This window comes from Saccoglossus kowalevskii, chromosome 4 (assembly GCF_978046115.1).
Source record: "Saccoglossus kowalevskii chromosome 4, keSacKowa6.1, whole genome shotgun sequence".
NCBI lineage: Eukaryota > Metazoa > Hemichordata > Enteropneusta > Harrimaniidae > Saccoglossus > Saccoglossus kowalevskii.
Window position 1 is genome coordinate 41,309,986 of NC_140644.1, and position 21,191 is coordinate 41,331,176.

Sequence of the window (21,191 nt, forward strand, 5' to 3'; positions counted from 1 at the left end):
TCAGTCATTTAGACCACAGTACATGGACACAAGCGTTTCAGTCATCTAGTCATTTAGACCACAGTACATGGACACAAGCTTTTCAGTCATCTAGTCATTTAGACCACAGTGCATGGACACAAGCTTTTCAGTCATTTAGACCACAGTACATGGACACAAGCTTTTCAGTCATTTAGACCACAGTACATGGACACAAGCTTTTCAGTCATTTAGAGCACAGTACATGGCCACAAGCTTTTCAGTCATTTAGACCACAGTACATGGACACAAGCTTTTCAGTCATTTAGAGCACAGTACATGGCCACAAGCTTTTCAGTCATTTAGACCACAGTACATGGACACAAGCTTTTCAGTCATTTAGATCACAGTACATGGACACAAGCTTTTCAGTCATTTAGATCACAGTACATGGACACAAGCTTTTCAGTCATCTAGTCATTTAGACCACAGTGCATGGACACAAGCTTTTCAGTCATTTAGACCACAGTACATGGACACAAGCGTTTCAGTCATCTAGTCATTTAGACCACAGTACATGGACACAAGCTTTTCAGTCATCTAGTCATTTAGACCACAGTACATGGACACAAGCTTTTCAGTCATCTAGTCATTTAGACCACAGTGCATGGACACAAGCTTTTCAGTCATTTAGGCCACAGTACATGGACACAAGCTTTTCAGTCATCTAGTCATTTAGACCACAGTACATGGACACAAGCTTTTCAGTCATCTAGTCATTTAGACCACAGTGCATGGACACAAGCTTTTCAGTCATTTAGACCACAGTACATGGACACAAGCGTTTCAGTCATCTAGTCATTTAGACCACAGTGCATGGACACAAGCTTTTCAGTCATTTAGACCACAGTACATGGACACAAGCGTTTCAGTCATCTAGTCATTTAGACCACAGTACATGGACACAAGCTTTTCAGTCATCTAGTCATTTAGACCACAGTACATGGACACAAGCTTTTCAGTCATTTAGACCACAGTACATGGACACAAGCTTTTCAGTCATTTAGACCACAGTACATGGCCACAAGCTTTTCCGTCATTTAGACCACAGTACATAGACACAAGCTTTTCAGTCATCTAGTCATTTAGACCACAGTACATGGCCACAAGCTTTTCCGTCATTTAGACCACAGTACATGGACACAAACTTTTCAGTCATCTAGTCATTTAGACCACAGTACATGGACACAAGCTTTTCAGTCATCTAGTCATTTAGACCACAGTACATGGACACAAGCTTTTCAGTCATCTAGTCATTTAGACCACAGTACATGGACACAAGCTTTTCAGTCATCTAGTCATTTAGACCACAGTGCATGGACACAAGCTTTTCAGTCATTTAGATCACAGTGCATGGACACAAGCTACTATTATACTATTATGTTCATTAATTACCTGATCTTTTTCCAATATCGCATTTTCAACAAGTTGTACACTTTCTCTTACTTGCATCGTTGCATCATATTCTCTCTTCTCAGCATCACCACTACATCAAAACAAAACAATATTGGTTGACACATTTAAGCAAGAAAAAGATCTGCACATATAAGATTTTGATTCTGTTCTGTTTTTTTATCTACTTATTATGCAATAGAAAATTCACTCCAATGCCTGTAAGCCTTTCTCAGCTATAAAGACACTGGCCCCCCTATGTATACAGTTATAAAGACACTGCCCCCCCTGTGTATACAGTTATAAAGACACTGGCCCCCTATGTATACAGTTATAAAGACACTGGCCCCCATATGTATACAGTTATAAAGACACTTCCCCCCCCCCCCCCTGTGTATACAGTTATAAAGACACTGGCCCCCTATGTATACAGTTATAAAGACACTGGCCCCCTGTGTATATAGTTATAAAGACACTGGCCCCCTGTGTATACAGATATAAAGACACTGGCCCCCTATGTATACAGTTATAAAGACACTGCCCCCCCCCCCCTATGTATACAGTTATAAAGACACTGCCCCCCCCCTATGTATATATACAGTTATAAAGACACTGGCCCCCTATGTATATAGTTATAAAGACACTGTGCCCCCCCCCCCCATATGTATACAGTTATAAAGACACTGGCCCCCTGTGTATACAGTTATAAAAACACTATCCCCCTATGTATATATACAGTTATAAAGACACTGGCCCCCTATGTATATATACAGTTATAAAGACACTGGCCCCCTATGTATATATACAGTTATAAAAACACTATCCCCCTATGTATACAGTTATAAAGACACTGGCCCACTGTGTATACAGTTATAAAGACACTGGCCCACTGTGTATACAGATATAAAGACACTGGCCCACTGTGTATACAGATATAAAGACACTGGCCCCCTTATGTATATATACAGTTATAAAGACACTGGCCCCCTATGTATATAGTTATAAAAACACAGGCCCCCTACATGTATGTATATAGTTATAAAGACACTGGCCCCCTATGTATATAGTTATAAAAACACTATCCCCCTATGTATATATACATTTATAAAGACACTGGCCCCCTATGTATACAGATATAAAGACACTGGCCCCCTATATATACAGTTATAAAGACACTGGCCCCCTATGTACACAGTTATAAAGACACTGGCCCCCTATGTATACAGATATAAAGACACTGGCCCCCTATGTATACAGTTATAAAGACACTGGCCCACTGTGTATACAGTTATAAAAACACTATCCCCCTATGTATATATACAGTTATAAAGACACTGGCCCCCTATGTATACAGTTATAAAGACACTGGCCCCTGTATGTATACAGTTATAAAGACACTGGCCCCCTATGTATATATACAGTTATAAAAACACTATCCCCCTATGTATATAGTTATAAAGACACTGCCCCCCCCCTATGTATACAGTTATAAAGACACTGGCCCACTGTGTATACAGATATAAAGACACTGGCCCACTGTGTATACAGATATAAAGACACTGGCCCCCTATGTATATAAACAGTTATAAAGACACTGCCCCCCTATGTATGTATACAGTTATAAAGACACTGGCCCCCTATGTATACAGTTATAAAGACACTGGCCCCCTATGTATATAGTTATAAAAACACTGGCCCCCTATGTATATAGTTATAAAAACACAGTCTCCCTATATATACAGCTATAAAGACACTGGCCCCTACATGTTTGTATATAGTTATAAAAACACAGTCCCCCTATGTATATTGTTATAAAAACACAGTCCCCCTATGTATATAGTTATAAAGACACTGCCCCCCCCCTATGTATACAGTTATAAAGACACTGGCCCCCTATGTATACAGTTATAAAGACACTGGCCCCCTATGTATATAGTTATAAAAACACAGTCCCCCTATGTATATAGTTATAAAAACACAGTCCCCCTATATATACAGTTATAAAGACACAGTCCCCCTATGTATATAGTTATAAAAACACAGTCCCCCTATGTATATAGTTATAAAGACACTGCCCCCCCCCCCTATGTATACAGTTATAAAGACACTGGCCCCCTATGTATACAGTTATAAAGACACTGCCCCCTATGTATATAGTTATAAAGACACTGGCCCCCTATGTATATAGTTATAAAAACACAGTCCCCCTATATATACAGTTATAAAGACACTGGCCCCCTATGTATATAGTTATAAAGACACTGCGCCCCCTATGTATATAGTTATAAAGACACTGCCCCCCCTATGTATACAGTTATAAAGACACTGGCCCACTGTGTATACAGATATAAAGACACTGCCCCCCCTATGTATATAGTTATAAAGACACTGACCCCCTATGTATACAGTTATAAAGACACTGGCCCACTGTGTATACAGATATAAAGACACTGCCCCCCTATGTATATATACATGTTATAAAGACACTGGCCCCCTATGTATATAGTTATAAAAACACAGTCCCCCTATGTATATAGTTATAAAAACACAGTCCCCCTATGTATACAGTTATAAAGACACTGGCCCCCTATGTATATAGTTATAAAAACACAGTCCCCTATGTATACAGTTATAAAGACACTGGCCCCCTATGTATATAGTTATAAAGACACTGGCCCCCTATGTATACAGTTATAAAGACACTGGCCCACTGTGTATACAGATATAAAGACACTGCTCCCTGCTCCCCTATGTATATAGTTATAAAGACACTGGCCCCCTATATATACAGTTATAAAGACACTGGCCCCCTATGTATACAGTTATAAAGACACTGGCGCCCTATGTATATAGTTATAAAGACACTGGCCCCCCCTATGTATACAGTTATAAAGACACTGGCCCACTGTGTATACAGATATAAAGACACTGCCCCCCTATGTATATAGTTATAAAGACACTGACTCCCTATGTATACAGTTATAAAGACACTGGCCCACTGTGTATACAGATATAAAGACACTGCCCCCCCAATGGATATATACATGTACAGTTATAAAGACACTGGCCCCCTATGTATATAGTTATAAAAACACAGTCCCCCTATGTATATAGTTATAAAAACACAGTCCCCCTATGTATACAGTTATAAAGACACTGGCCCCCTATGTATATAGTTATAAAAACACAGTCCCCTATGTATACAGTTATAAAGACACTGGCCCCCTATGTATATAGTTATAAAGACACTGGCCCCCTATGTATACAGTTATAAAGACACTGGCTCACTGTGTATACAGATATAAAGACACTGCTCCCTGCTCCCCTATGTATATAGTTATAAAGACACTGGCCCCCTATATATACAGTTATAAAGACACTGGCCCCCTATGTATATAGTTATAAAAACACAGTCCCCCTACATGTATGTATATAGTTATAAAAACACAGTCCCCCTATATATACAGTTATAAAGACACTGGCCCCCCTATGTATATAGTTATAAAGACACTGCGCCCCCTATGTATATAGTTATAAAGACACTGCCCCCCCTATGTATACAGTTATAAAGACACTGGCCCACTGTGTATACAGATATAAAGACACTGCCCCCCCTATGTATATAGTTATAAAGACACTGACCCCCTATGTATACAGTTATAAAGACACTGGCCCACTGTGTATACAGATATAAAGACACTGCCCCCCTATGTATATATACATGTACAGTTATAAAGACACTGGCCCCCTATGTATATAGTTATAAAAACACTGGCCCCCTATGTATATAGTTATAAAAACACAGTCCCCCTACATGTATGTATATAGTTATAAAAACACAGTCCCCCTATATATATAGTTATAAAAACACAGTCCCCCTACATGTATGTATATAGTTATAAAAACATAGTCCCCCTATATATACAGTTATAAAGACACTGGCCCCCTATACAGACACTGGCCCCCTATGTATACAGTTATAAAGACACTGGCCCCCTATATATACAGTTATAAAGACACTGGCCCCCTATGTATACAGTTATAAAGACACTGGCCCCCTATGTATACAGTTATAAAGACACTGTTCCCCTATGAATACAGTTATAAAAACACAGTCCCCCTATGTATATAGTTATAAAGACACTGTCCCCTTATGTATACAGTTATAAAGACACTGTTCCCCTATGTATACAGTTATAAAGACACTGTTCCCCTATGAATACAGTTATAAAAACACAGTCCCCCCTATGTATACAGTTATAAAGACACTGCCCCCTATGTATATATACAGTCATAAAGACACTGGCCCCCTATATATACAGTTATAAAGACACTGGCCCCCTATGTATACAGTTATAAAGACACTGGCCCCCTATGTATACAGTTATAAAGACACTGTTCCCCTATGAATACAGTTATAAAAACACAGTCCCCCTATGTATATAGTTATAAAGACACTGTCCCCTTATGTATACAGTTATAAAGACACTGTTCCCCTATGTATACAGTTATAAAGACACTGTTCCCCTATGAATACAGTTATAAAAACACAGTCCCCCCTATGTATACAGTTATAAAGACACTGTTCCCCTATGAATACAGTTATAAAAACACTGTCCCCCTATGTATATAGTTATAAAGACACTGTCCCCTATGTATACAGTTATAAAGACACTGTTCCCCTATGAATACAGTTATAAAAACACTGTCCCCCTATGAATACAGTTATAAAAACACTGTCCCCCTATGTATACACAGTTATAAAAACACAGTCCCCTATGTATACAGTCATAAAGACACCACAGTTATTTAACTCCTGGGTACTGTAAGTAACTAACATTTACATGATTTAACCAGACAGTACTATAAATATATGTACCTACCCTTTGGTTTGTAAAATGTTAAATTTTTCTTCAAGTTCTTTGTTTTCAGACTGTAGTTTTTTATTCTCAAAATGCAAGTTGGAAATTCTAGAAGAAAAAGAATATTAATTTGAATAAGTCTTTTTAAAATGTCCAAATAAAACCCTTAGCTGGTGAAGTCAATGTAAAAATAAATGAAGCTGGCAGGATAAGTTTTAATGATTTATTGTACTATTTCAGTGTGCAATAATGTTTAGGAACATTTGTTGCATGTTGTTTTTAACTATTTTTTACTAATAAAGTAACTATTTTATTAAAATTGTACATTCCCCATGGCCTGGGGAGTTATTGCAGAAATCATTATCCCATGACTTCACATGCTTCTGTAAAAATCAAAGGTGAAGTTTCACTTGTGTGAGACAAAGCTAACTATCAAGGGACATCATGATTCCATGTGACTTACTGATTTTCCATCTCCATAAGGGAAGCCTGTAACTGAGTAAGTCGACTATCAGCTGCATATTCTCGGCCAACAGCTTGTGAAGTCTCTCCATCTTTTCTCATCATTTCCTGTTTTAACTGATCCAATACTTTTTTCATTTCATGTAACTGTAAATTAACTGCTCTGTGTTCAGCTCTACTTTGTTGTAAGTGATCCCTCAATTGGTCTACCTCTGCTGACTGTGCATTCAGAGTTGTCTGAAAATGCTGAGTAGCCTGTATAACAACAAACATTATGACACCTATTACAATGTTCTACATATTGATGTACATTATAGACCTTTCTAAAAGCCTGTCCTTCAATAGTAAGAAATTTGGAGAGAGATTTTTTCAAGATGTATTTACTAGGCAAATGCATGACATCTTGAGTAACCAATCGATGACAGCACTGACACACACAAGTATTCATTACTTATAATTCCAAATCAAGTGATACTCACCACTTCTAGTTTCTGATTATCTGAAAGAAGCTTTTGATTTTGAGTCAAAACCTGACTACTTCTCTCCTGTGAATAAATAAATAATTATGACCACCACAATACATTAGATCTACCACAGCTGTCAACCCATTAAATGGATACCTGAAATGTTTGCTTTGTTTGTTTGTTTATAGCTACATCACTGGAGATATACTAATTCCAAATTTATTTAAAATGTAACCATTGTTGTGCAGTGCACATTGAAATTAAATGTATATTACATCACTGAAACTGAATCACTCTAAAAGCACGGGACAACATAAATGAATAAACAATACAATCAATAAACACTACAATTACATGACAACCTATTTGTTATAATGTAATCACTAATATCAATAATTATGGATAACATAATACCTGACACTGGATTGACATAATCAAACACTATCTATATCAAGAAAGCAAAATGCTTTTCACCATCTTTGTGATTTTAAAAAAAATGATATGATATACAAATAGTAATTACTCGTATATATAGTCATTTGCCAGCTAAGTGCTTTGAACAATGGCATATTTGTAATAATTATTTAGTTGCCATGTGAAGTGCAATACATTGTTTATAATTAGATACACAATCAAAAATTCATATTGATAGACTAGCAATTTCATTCTCATTTATGAAAAAATAATTTATTAAATAATTAAATGTTTTATTAATTACACTGCACTAAGGTTTTCATTGGGCAACTTTTTTATGGTCTGACCAAAAATATATGGTGCCTTTATGGGTTTTCAAAAAAATATATGGTGTCCTATGGGCTTGTTAAAAATACATAGTGTTCTATGGGCTTTCCAAAAATACATGGTGTCCTATGGGCTTTCTAAAAATACATGGTATCCTATGGGCTTTCTAAAAATACATAGTATTCTATGGGCTTTCTAAAAATACATGGTGTCCTATGGGCTTTCTAAAAATACGTGGTGACGTGTCCTATGGGCTTTCTAAAAAATACATGGCGTCTTATGGGCTTTCTTAAAATACATGGTGTCCTATAGGCTTTCTAAAAAATATATGGTGCCTATGGGCTTTCTAAAATACATGGTATCCTATTGGGCGTTCTAAAAAATACATGGTGTCCTATGGGCTTTCTAAAAAATGTATGGCTTTCTATGGGCATTCTAAAATACATAGTATCCTATTGGGCTTTCTAAAAAATACATGGTGTCCTATGGGCTTTCTAAAAATACATGGCGTCCTACGGGCTTTCTAAAAAGACATGGTGTCCTATGGGCTTCCTAAAAAGACATGGTGTCCTATGGGCTTTCTAAAAAGACGTGGTGTCCTATGGGCTTTCTAAAAATACATGGCATCCTATGGGCTTTCTAAAAGGACATGGTGTCCTATGGGCTTCCTAAAAAGACATGGTGTCCTATGGGCTTTCTAAAAAGACATGGTGTCCTATGGGCTTTCTAAAAAGACATGGTGTCCTATGGGCTTTCTAAAATACATACATGGTGTCCTTTGTGCTTTCTAAAAATACTCTGTGTCCTTTGGGCTTTCTAAAAATACATGGTGTCCTATGGGCTTTCTAAAATACATGGCGTCTTATGGGCTTTCTTAAAATACATGGTGTCCTATAGGCTTTCTAAAAAATATATGGTGTCCTATGGGCTTTTTAAAATACATGGTATCCTATTGGGCGTTCTAAAAAATACATGGTGTTCTATGGGCTTTCCAAAATACATGGTGTCCTATTGGGCTTTCTAAAAAATACATGGTGTCCTGTGGGCTTTCTAAAAAGACATAGTATCCTATTGGGCTTTCTAAAAAATACATGGAGTCCTTTCTAAAAATACATGGCGTCCTATGGGCTTTCTAAAAGGACATGGTGTCCTATGGGCTTCCTAAAAAGACATGGTGGCCTATGGGCTTTCTAAAAAGACATGGTGTCCTATGGGCTTTCTAAAAATACATGGTGTCCTACAGGCTTTCTAAAAATACATGGTGTCCTAAGGGCTTTCTAAAAAGACATGGTGTCCTATGGGCTTTTTAAAACGACATGGTGTCCTATTGGGCTTTCTAAAAAGACATGGTGTCCTATGGGCTTTCTAAAAATAAATGGTGTCCTATGGGCTTTCTAAAAATACATGTAAATGGTGTCCTATGGGCTTTCTAAAATAGAAAAGACGTCTGCTGACATACCAGCAGAAACAAGCATGAATGGTCTTTGCTTGCACCCATGCACAGTGGACCAACAAAGATTGCAGTCAGGTGATGTTGTAGGATGAATCAAGTTCGCCGGCGACCACACGAAGCATACCGCGACAACTGTCTTGTACCAACTGTGAAATACGGCCGTGGCTGTGTAATGATATGAGGATGTTTCAGCACTAAAGGTGTTGGACATGTGTGTAAATGCGTCTCAACCAATTTGGATATCTCAATATTCTAGAGAATTCTAGAGAACTATGGAACCAGATTTCCTGTTTCAGCATGACGATGCACCTATTCACCCTACCAAGCTTGTGATAGAATAGTTTGATAAGCCCCTGCTGTTTGATTGTATAAAAGTGATTCCCTGGCCATCGATTAGTCCTGATTTAAACCCAATAGAAAACCGGTGGGACCAAATTGAGGCATCATGTGACAAAGTTATCTGAGCTGTACACACCAGTAAAAGAAGAATTTGAAATTGTACCATAAGCAAAATTCCAGAAACTTGTCAGATCGATGCCATCAAAGATGCAAGCAGTTATTCGGAACAACTGTGGAGCTACTCCATACTGAGATGTAAAGGGTGAGCGACATAAACATGTTTTGGTGTTTATTTACTTAATTCATTGACCTCTTACGTCACTTTACATGGGAAACCCCATAGACGTATAGGCGTGTGTTGGAAGCAATACTATTTCTTTCATTTTTGGAGGGTTGTTATAACAAATTATATAACTTTATTTCTGTGGGAAAAAAATCAATTTCTATTAAGGCCACACTGATTTGATTTTATGAGAGGGCGAAAAAAAAAAAAATTCTGCCAAAAAAAAATGCTGCTAAAACCACAGGACTACGAATCTGGTATTACGAATTGAACCACAGAACACAGTGTATCAAAAAAACAACAAGAAGTCTTTAGTTGTAGGAGGCACATGTTGATGTACACACCTCGTACTGTATTACTGTCACAGGTATCATCACCTTTGATTTTGAAAAGGCAGATGTTAGCTTTGCCAAAGGCATACACATCAACTCAATAATAAAGAAAAACTTACTGTGTTGTATTGAAACAAAAAATTGAATTAAAAATGAACAATAAGTTTGTCAACAGCAACCTGGAAATTAACTTTGACATTCAAACTACAGCTTTTAAAGTGATACTTTAACAATGTTGTCAATCAGCATATTATCTCAGGTTCCTGACATGAGTAAAACAAGCAGCCTGTCGGCTGAGATAGCTCCGCTGTTAGCAATGCACATGGCAATTAAAGAACAGAAGATATCATTAGAAAATGAACAAATCTGAGAGAGGTCCACATGTAGTACCTATATGTATAATATATCAAAGCAATTGGACTTGCGGTTTTCAACAAGAAGTCGAAAATATCACTTTTTACCAAAAATTACAAAAATATTCATCAAAATTAGAGAATTAAAGATATCATTATGAAATGAACAAATCTGAGAGAGGTCCACATGTAGTACCTATTTATGTAATATCAAAGCAATTGGACTTGCGGTTTTCAACAAGAAGTCGAAAATATCACTTTTTACCAAAAATTACAAAAATATTCACCGAAATTAGAGAATTAAAGATATCATTACAAAATGAACAAATCTGAGAGAGGTCCACATGTAGTACCTATATATGTAATATCAAAGCAATTGGACTTGCGGTTTTCAACAAGAAGTCGAAAATATCACTTTTTACCAAAAATTACAAAAATATTCACCAAAATTAGAGAATTAAAGATATCATTACAAAATGAACAAATCTGAGAGAGGTCCACATGTAGTACCTATATATGTAATATCAAAGCAATTGGACTTGCGGTTTTCAACAAGAAGTCGAAAATATCACTTTTTACCAAAAATGACAAAAATATTCACCAAAATTAGAGAATTAAAGATATCATTACAAAATGAACAAATCTGAGAGAGGTCCACATGTAGTACCTATATATGTAATATCAAAGCAATTGCACTTGCGGTTTTCAACAAGAAGTCGAAAATATCACTTTTTACTAAAAATGACAAAAATATTCACCAAAATTAGAAAATTGAAGATATCATCATGAAATGAACAAATCTGAGAGAGGTCTACCCAAGAGGTCTACATATACACCAAGTATCAAAGCATTCAGGCTTGTAGTTTTCAAGAAGAAGTCGAAAAAGTAAAACATTGACACGGACGACGACGACGGACGACGATGGACAATCACTCATATGATAAGCTCCGCTCGACAAAGTCGACAGCGGAGCTAAAAACTGTAGCAAGGTTGTAACTGGTGTGTCTAGTAACATACCTGTATAAGTTGATAATTAGCTGCTTTAAACTGGGCCTCATTTCTTGCTTCCTATGTAATAAAATATACACATACACAAATCAGTGTGAAAAAATATATTTGATGAGTTGGAGAATTCAAAGTTATTAATACAAATTGATGAATTATTCCTACCTGTAAATCATGTCTGACTTTGTCTAGTTCTTTAATATTTGAAGCTAACATTTCCTTTGCAGAATCTCTTTCCTAAAAAATACAATTAATATGCATCCAAGTTTAATATATATATATGCTTACTTGCTTTGGCATATTTTTGCTCTGAAGATGACTGTCAATAAGTAATTGCATTACATAGCCCCTGTCTCCCTGAAAGGCCAAATGCCTTTGTCTACATTTTGTTACAAACAAAATAACAATTGCAGATATACTAGTAAATTTCCAATCATAATATTCCCCATTCTGTACACAGTATCTCCTTGCAAAATCACAAAAATATTCAAACTAAATACTGTAAAATATTTTATCTCAGCTGCAAATAATTCATTGAAAATTTTTATGTATGAAAATTATTTTCACTGATTTTTGAAAAGTTGAATGTAAAATATAGGAAAAAAAAGATATTTTCACTGATTCTTCCTTTCAACAAAAATAGCTAAAATAAATTACAGTACAAAACTGAATCAAATCCCAAAGTAAAGCAATGTGCAATAATGAATAAAAATAAATTCAAACTACTGTAGCAGTTTTACCCAAAGCAATAGTCACAAAGCAAATTTAACAGTATCTAGTATGAATACTAATCTATGTTCATACTAATAAATTCACAAGTGATACAAATGAAATATAACTTATTTTATATACCTTACAAAATTAAATATTAATCAAAATACAATAGTACAAATAGGGCTACAACTTCACTGAGGCATCAAAGACAATTGCCCCATTGCTTAAGAAGTTTTCCTTGATGCTTTTCAAAAAATACAGATTTTCTTCATATTATTCCAACATGCTAAGGTAATTTTATCAAATTTTGCATTGAAGCCTTGCAATTGCTGAGTATGTCCTTCTTTTTAATGGCACTCCAGTTATAAATTCTGAAGTCAAGAATAAAGTCTCCAAAAATATTATTAATTATCCATGAGCTTGTCCTCACTGAGACCACTTATGTCTGCACTCAACTAGGTTCATTAAACAAATCACAAAAATATTTGTAGAAAAAAAAATTAAATGATTTGCAAGAAAGAACAACATGCTATGTGATGTTCATGCAAAGTTTGATCAAAATTGGGATGACCCCCAATGAGGGCGTATACAAGCTTATAACCACTATGTGCTATTGACAATACAGTTGTATATGAATTACCACTACATACTACATGTCATTTTCAAAACAGAGATAATAACAAATAATTATTGTGTAATTTTGGGGTAGTTCATGAACACTACTTAAAGATAACAATTTGCTGTAATTTTACCTCTAAGAAATTATAGCATACCTGTGTAATTAACTGCACTTGTTGTTGTAAATTGTGAAGTACATTTTCTTCATTGAGTTGATCTACTTCATTAGCACTCAGGGGTTGGGTTTCCCTCAATCTACTCTCTACAGAAGACCGCAAATCTTCATGCAGTCTGAAAAAACACAAGACATTCTTGGTTAAAATATACACATGTAAATGTGTTTCAGTAAAAATCACACATGTAAAAGTAAAGTTTGGCTGCCATTAAAACTTATCTCCAGAATCGTATGACTTTCACCATATGCCTTTAATTTATACTGTTCAGAAAAACCTACATGAAAACGTCTGGTCACTGTACTTCTCACACAAAACACATGTCAAACACCCAAAAAAATGGAAATTTTTTAGCCATTGGTCATTGTTACATCATACCTCAAAATTTCATTCAGGTACATACAATAACAAATCCTATTGTTTTAAGATGGGTACTCATGGTTTTCTCAAATTAGATTAGAATATTCTGACAAATAAAATGCAATTTAATTTTTAAGGAATAAAGCTTCAACATGAAGACCCATTTTCTTACTTCAAATATCCCAAAAGTTGATGACTCTAAATCAATAATTATGTAACATTTGTTAAACAAAAAAATTATGATAATTTTCTTGCTCTTATTTAATAGGTCAAATGCTTGCAAAGGACATCACAGATTTTCAAAATGTTGGTACATGTACCTTCTATTTTCACCAACAAGATGGTCAACTTTAGTCTGTAAATCCCAGAACTCTCTCTGGAAACAAAAAAAATGAGGTTATAATATAAGTACGACTACATTGTAGGTATACAGTAAAGCTGAACTTTATACTTTATTTACTAAAAAAATGATATAAGAAGACTTTCAGAATCTAGATTCAATGACCAGAGATGTAGAGATTTTATATACACATTGCTTGTCACCTTGCATGTATGGTTCTGTTCTCTCAATGTCTCCAATTGTTTGTCATATTCTGTTACCAGTGGGGATAATAAACTAAAAGAAAAAAAAACATCACTATATAAAAAATCTCAAGTCAATTTATTAAAAAGACAATCTTGTAGCAAAAACAACTGTAAAACCCATTACAGATGTGTTCTATGCAATGTATTCATGTGTGTTGCTATCTTTTCATAACAACTTCAAAGTATTTTTGTTTCATGTTTAAATAGTTTTATTTTGATGTTGCAATTGATAACAGAATTGGGTATGATTTGACAAATAAAATAAAGACTAATTTCATGAGACAGAAAAATCAGGATAAATCACAAGAATATAATTGTTATGTAATTATAAGTAACTGAGTATACCCTTTATTTGTAAGCCATGGTGGAAGTGGATCTGATGAAGAGAACACTCCTCTATTCTGAAATTAAAAACATAAATATTAGCCCAAGATATCACCCTATTTTTGTGCAAGTAAAACAATATAGACAAAATAAGTAATAATGGTTGACAAATAAATCACAGCCTACCTTGTCATCTTCATCTAATGTCAGATATTTTTCTTGATATTGACTAAGAATAACATTCAACCTGTGAACTGAGTAAAGTGAAAAATTAATTAGCAATGATATCTTGCTAGCACAGATGGTGCTATAAGTGTAACTGACAGTGCAACCATGCATGACAACTGCCTATCAATACACTTTTTATATTAATATTTAATTAACTACACTCAAAATTATATGCAATACCACATCATTTAATTGCCAATTACAACTTGTTTAGTCATGTTGAAAAAAGAAAGAACATACCATTATAAAAATCTTAAAATTGTTTACTAGATTCATATAGCATATTGAAATAGCATTCTTTTGTGTGTTACAGTGATGTATTTTGAGAAACTTGTACGAATTTTTTTCAAAAATAGCTATTTTTAGAACAATTACATAGAGCGCAATGTTAAACAAAAATTGCATTTTTCAACACTTTTTAAAACCCAGATTTTTGAAAAAATTCAGGAAAACAAAATGTAGGCCATCACTAACAATATATTATTTTTTCAGCCTATGTCACCAGCCTACAATTTGCGATATGGCATAATATCTCTGCCATAGGAACCTATGGTAAAAGCACTATAATACTGCCAAAGTGGCCGCTATCCACTAAAATACAACCATGATTTTCTCGAAAATTAACCTGGTGACCCCCATTTTTTTCAAGGTCAATATTCTTATATTGCCTGGAAGTACAATATATTAAAAAATTAAGAAATTCTGGGTTTTTGAAATCATGAGTAGGCATCTACCTTAAAGCATTTATGAAAAATAAATATATGTACGTAAAGGAACCACATTTTGATATACATGTACAATGGAACCTTTTACCATGGAAACCAATGGTGAGCTAAATGATTCACAGTCAATTCGTCCCAATTCACTTTCGTCCCAACACATTCGTCCCACAAGTCGATTCGTCACAATTCACATTCGTCCCACGAGTCGATTCGTCCCAATTCACATTCGCCCCATTTCACATTCGTCCATTTTTTAAATTTTTAGTCAGCATTACGATCTTGAACAGGGTCAATGTCTATGCCAACTGTTACTGACACGCTAACTAATAACTCCACATTGCGTGAACGGTGTATTTGTATTTATTAACTAATAACTTGTACGTTGAATGTCCGGTGTATTTGTATTTATTAACTAATAACTCTACGTTGCACGCAAGGTGTATTTGTATTTATTGACTAATAACTTGTACGGTGTATTTGTATTTATTAACTAATAACTCAGCATTGTACGTAAGGTGTATTTGTATATAACGTCGGCAAAAACAAAATGGCGCAACAAACAATTACGCATGCCAGTGCATGACGTGTACGTGAATAGTTCGTTGTTTGGATGTGTTTGTGCTTATTTGGCGAGTTAGTAGTGGGATAACCTTAAATCTGACGAATCGACTTGTGGGACGAATCAACTTGTGGGACGAATCGACTTTGGGACGAATTAACTTGTGGGACGAATCAACTTGTGGGACGAATCGACTTGGGACGAATGTGATTTGGGACGAATCGACCGTCCCCCAGCTAAATGCCCCAAAAAACGCCATTATCATACTTTTTTCTAGATTTTGTGAGCAATAGCATATTATTGTAAATGTCAAGAAAATATGACGATGTGTCTTAATGGTAGTCAATGGTAAAAATGAGTTGTGGCAGAAAATGCACCAAACAGATTACATAGCACTGTGTGTTCTGCATTCTGTTTGAAAATGGAAATAGTTTCTGCCCGACTCTCTCGATGTCAATGGTTGTTGTACACAAATGACATTGTACGAACATGTTCTGGACCGTAGAGCGCCGTGGAGTAGTTGGCAAACTTCCAAATTACAACACACCGTTTCGTTAGCAATTCCACGATAGATGTAATTACGCTAAAATGTAATTATTTATCTTGGTACTAACGTTTTGGTTTGGTCACGGAATTTGAAATTTATCATTTATGGAGTATTCTTGAATAATAACAAATAATAATAGTAGGTGCACAGTCTCTCGCCTAATTCAAGTTCAACCACAGCGCATACCTTTCAAGTATGCATAATCGGTGATAATTCACAACAGTTCAAGCTATGACACTCAAAATGTACAATGTCAAATCACTGTTATCGTTGAAGATTAACATATAACACATGTAGTACTGCGAATGTATCACAATTCCATATTGGCGCCCAGTCACATGAAGTCGTTCCATTTCAACGACATTTTCATTACAAAAATATTTCTTCCCACAACTTACCTTGATCCCGAAGAAAATCTACTTCTCCGGCAGCCATTGCAGTTTTCTTGTATTTTTAACAGAATAGACCAATAAGCATAAGCGAAAACGCAACGAAAAAGCGGTTTCCGCAGAAAAGATTTCCGAAATCTTACAGAGAGAACAAAACTATGTCAGCCATCTTGTGTTGATGAATGGAAACGAGGCTGCGTGGAAACCGTCGCAATGACGTCATTGCCTAGAGAGGGAACCCTTCAAAGTGCGTTGACATGATGACGAATATCACAGTCAGCTGGCTCATGGAGCTAATAGATAAAAAAATAAATGTGATTCGTCTACTGATGTTTACTATATGGGGGTAGACACAAGTTGATATTCAGATTCCTACAATTCAGTAAAAAATACCAAACTTCAAAAATAGTCAAACAATCCAGGCAACCGCAAAATTTAGTACGCATTTCGAGTAATAGCTGAATACGCGAGTTTAAAATGGAACAGTTTTGAATTCAATAAAATCATGAGTAGAACTCACTTCAACCAGAGACTGAAAAATCAGGGAAAACTGCACTTTGCAGGGGGTGGGCGGGGCGAGGGGGGCTGGCTGTTACAAGTTACAGAAAATAAACATAGTTGAACTCTGGTGACCCTGCCCTTTGTTATATAATATTATTCCCTTTATCATAGTTTGTTTCAATATGAATATGCATTTGGAGCTGAAACAACAGTAGGAAAGCAGTTTACCGAATGTCCTTGATAGACGTAAATATCTTACAAAAACATTGGTGCCTAATTTGTTTAATTATTTTAAGGAACATAATTTCCAGCTTTATTCAAATTAATTCAGATTTTTTATTATAAAAACAAATGCCCCATCTCAGAAAAAAGTGCTGCATTTAGACGTCAATAGATTCATAAATCATGCAAGATACCAGAAAATCTTAGCTAGCTTTTGCCCAAGTATTTTGTACAGGTGTCTGTCAAAAATTAATGATTCACTGAGACAAATATGAACTGCTTTATTATATTCATTGTGTATTATTTGAAAAAAAACGCCCTCTATCATGTTCCAGCTCTGCCTTGTAAAGTTGGTGTCCAGTGGAAAGAGAAGTCAACAGTACTTTTGCCTCCTGAGAATCTACATTTTCAAACACTGCAATCTGTTTTTAAAGTGCATTTTAAAATTATTATTATAAAAGCTCTATCATTCTGTTTTAATAGCTGAAACAAATTCTTGTGAATTTTCATTTGTCAAATGAACTGTTTGTCAAATACAGTATATCTATTTTTGAGTACAATTTTCTTTTCAAAATGTGGATGCAACGTTTTGCTTTTTATGTATTCTTTTCGATTTGATAACTTTAGACTAAACAGATTTTCTACTAGCTTCAGATCTTGATCAAAGTTTGGCACCCAATTCACATGAGTGCTTATATTAATTTTCTGACATCTTGTTTTCTGTAAAGATTTTATTGGTAGGTTTGCAAATGTGTATCAGAATGTGCAAAAAAATCTCTTCATGAGATGGTTTTGAAACCCAGTATAGTATTCCCATGGGATTTCGGAGATACATTACCAAGGATACTATTAAAAGATAAATGATTTGCTTCATTGAACACAAACAACAATGCATATTTCCACTGAGATCATTGACCTTTGAATGTGTATCATCAGTGATAAGTCAAGTAGAAACAGTCAAAATATTTTATCAGATTTTTGCATGATATTTTCATACAGGACAACTGTCTTTCATACTCAGGGAAGACTTTATACTGATGAATATGGTGACCAAGTGTGATAAAATTTGGAATAGAATTAGTAAAGTTATTGTGCACACAAATACAATTATTAATGACGACGACAACAACGTTTCAGAACAGCTCTTCCACAGGCATTCCACAACAGCTCTTCCACAACAGCTCTTCCACAGTAGCTCTTCCACAACAGCTCTTCCACAGTAGCTCTTCCACAACAGCTCTTCCACAGTAGCTCTTCCACAACAGCTCTTCCACAATAGCTCTTCCACAGGCATTCCACAACAGCTCTTCCACAGGCATTCCACAACAGCTCTTCCACAGTAGCTCTTCCACAACAGCTCTTCCACAGTAGCTCTTCCACAACAGCTCTTCCACAGTAGCTCTTCCACAACAGCTCTTCCACAGTAACTCTTCCACAACAGCTCTTCCACAATAGCTCTTCCACAATAGCTCTTCCACAGGCATTCCACAGCAGCTCGTCCACAACAGCTCTTCCACAATAGCTCTTCACAGGCATTCCACAACAGCTCTTCCACAGGCATTCCACAACAGCTCTTCCACAGGCATTCCAGAACAGCCCTTCCACAGGCATTCCACAACAGCTCTTCCACAGGCATTCCACAACAGCTCTTCCACAGCAGCTCTTCCACAATAGCTCTTCCACAGGCATTCCACAACAGCTCTTCCACAGCTCTTCCACAGCAGCTCTTCCACAACAGCTTGTATAGATCTCAGATATACCGGTAGTTCAGTTCAAGCAACATAGAACATTCCATTACATAGTGCTGCCCCCAAAAAGAATATAAAAGGTACACATAATTGTGTAATATATTTAATCATCAATATACAAATGTTGATTCCAACAGTTGGAAGGCATACAATTTTAGAGACCTATTTATTTTCAATTGAGTTTAAACTGAGCTTGACACAAAATAACTTTATTGCATTTTTAGAAATACACAATTTTCTATCAGTATATACCGGTAGCAATAAAAACAAAAACAAAAAACAATGAAATAAAGTTGAAAAAAAAATAAAAAAAGATTGCATATCATGTTTTTCATTTTTAACATATATATATATATATAAATTCTCCTACAGATTTGATATTTTCATCTGTACCTTGCAATAAATGAATAAATGTTTTGGAGATTATTTCAATGGAAAACCTTACTTATGTCAAATATTTTCAAAGTGATAGATATTTGGGGCATTCCATGAACAAGTGTAGTTCATATTCTATTTCTTGAAGTGAGCATTCTATTTTCTAAAGGAGTTTTGGGATTATTTAGTATGTTTTCTCTTTCAATAGCTTGGTTATGGTTGCTTGACAATGAGTTTCAAACTGTTGTGAAGACTTGCATCCCTAAACACACATCAAATAAATTGTTTGTTATACTATTTAGCTGAACTGGTATAAAAGACATGCGTAACAAACTTTTTTTTATTTTAGTTACAACAAGTATTTGTTAATGACATAGTTCTCGTTAGAATTAGGAAGAATGTTATTTATGCCAAAAAATAAGTTATGGACCAAAAGCATAGTTAGTACTTTAGGGTGAGTAAATTGGCTGGTCCAGTATCAACGGAAATTATATGTATTATATTACTCTCCAAAATGAAAATATATGGTCAGAAATTCAACAGGATATACATTTTGTATATCCAAACTGAATTTCCTTTGTCCAGGCAGTCAACCATCTTTGATCTGATTATAAAACTAATTTTCATGGACAAAATAGAAAATCAAAGAAAGCTTAGAAAGAACTCTCGTGTGCTGAGAGTATTGAAGACACATTAAAAATTAATTCAAAATTACTTGTACATGAGATATTGATGGAAAAGCTGAAAACTAATTATGTAAATCAGGTAACTAATATGAACAGAACAGAACAACAAAATTATGAATTATTATGCTGATTAGAGAATTAATATTAATCAAAATTAATCAGGCCTGTCTATTGTCCTAGAGCATTTATGTACCAAATTTTATTCAAATGTGATGATCAGTAATTGAGATATCGGTGTTAAGTAATTATGTTAATTAGGTGATTAATACATAAATATTTACCAAAAACTAATTGGGTTTCTGCATAGTTCTCTTTAAAAGTTTCATTAAAATCCAATTTGTGGTTCTTTATATATCAGTGGAACATTATGCAAATTAGGTAATTAATATCAATTAAAACTAATCAGGTGTCTGCATAATCCTAGAAGATCTATGTAGCAAGTCTCATTGAAATATGATGATTACTACTTGATACATCAAAAGCTGAAAATTAATTAATTATGCAAATTAGGTAGTTAATATGTACTCATATTACCCTAAAACTATCAGGTCTGTGCAGTGTCTTCAAAAAACAAAATGGCTGCCAGTCTTGGATTGAATCAGTAAAGTACTAGGTACATGCAAAGAATGAACAGATTTGGTCCACAGGGTTCTGAAATATGTCGCACAGATGGATGGATAGACGGAGAGCGAATTATAAGTATGTGTTTCAAATTTTATTCAAACAGGGACTAAAA

General features: G+C 35.1%; 1 protein-coding gene across 2 annotated transcripts in view; it reads right to left on the reverse strand.

Annotated features, from left to right (window-relative positions):
* Positions 1-17,096, reverse strand: part of LOC100368086 (sodium channel and clathrin linker 1-like) — a 43,468-nt gene extending 26,372 nt beyond the window's left edge. For both annotated transcript variants that reach the window (XM_085498130.1, XM_085498129.1), the window contains exons 1-12: positions 16,933-17,096; positions 14,665-14,732; positions 14,500-14,555; positions 14,113-14,185; positions 13,890-13,945; positions 13,192-13,327; positions 11,870-11,941; positions 11,717-11,767; positions 7,214-7,279; positions 6,736-6,989; positions 6,294-6,380; positions 1,414-1,504 (exon numbers count right to left, since the gene is read on the reverse strand). In XM_085498130.1, the coding sequence (XP_085354256.1) occupies positions 1,414-1,504; positions 6,294-6,380; positions 6,736-6,989; positions 7,214-7,279; positions 11,717-11,767; positions 11,870-11,941; positions 13,192-13,327; positions 13,890-13,945; positions 14,113-14,185; positions 14,500-14,555; positions 14,665-14,732; positions 16,933-16,969 (1,047 nt within the window). In that variant the 5' untranslated portion in view covers positions 16,970-17,096. The remainder of the gene's footprint in view (positions 1-1,413; positions 1,505-6,293; positions 6,381-6,735; positions 6,990-7,213; positions 7,280-11,716; positions 11,768-11,869; positions 11,942-13,191; positions 13,328-13,889; positions 13,946-14,112; positions 14,186-14,499; positions 14,556-14,664; positions 14,733-16,932) is intronic.
* Positions 17,097-21,191: the final 4,095 nt, after the last annotated feature.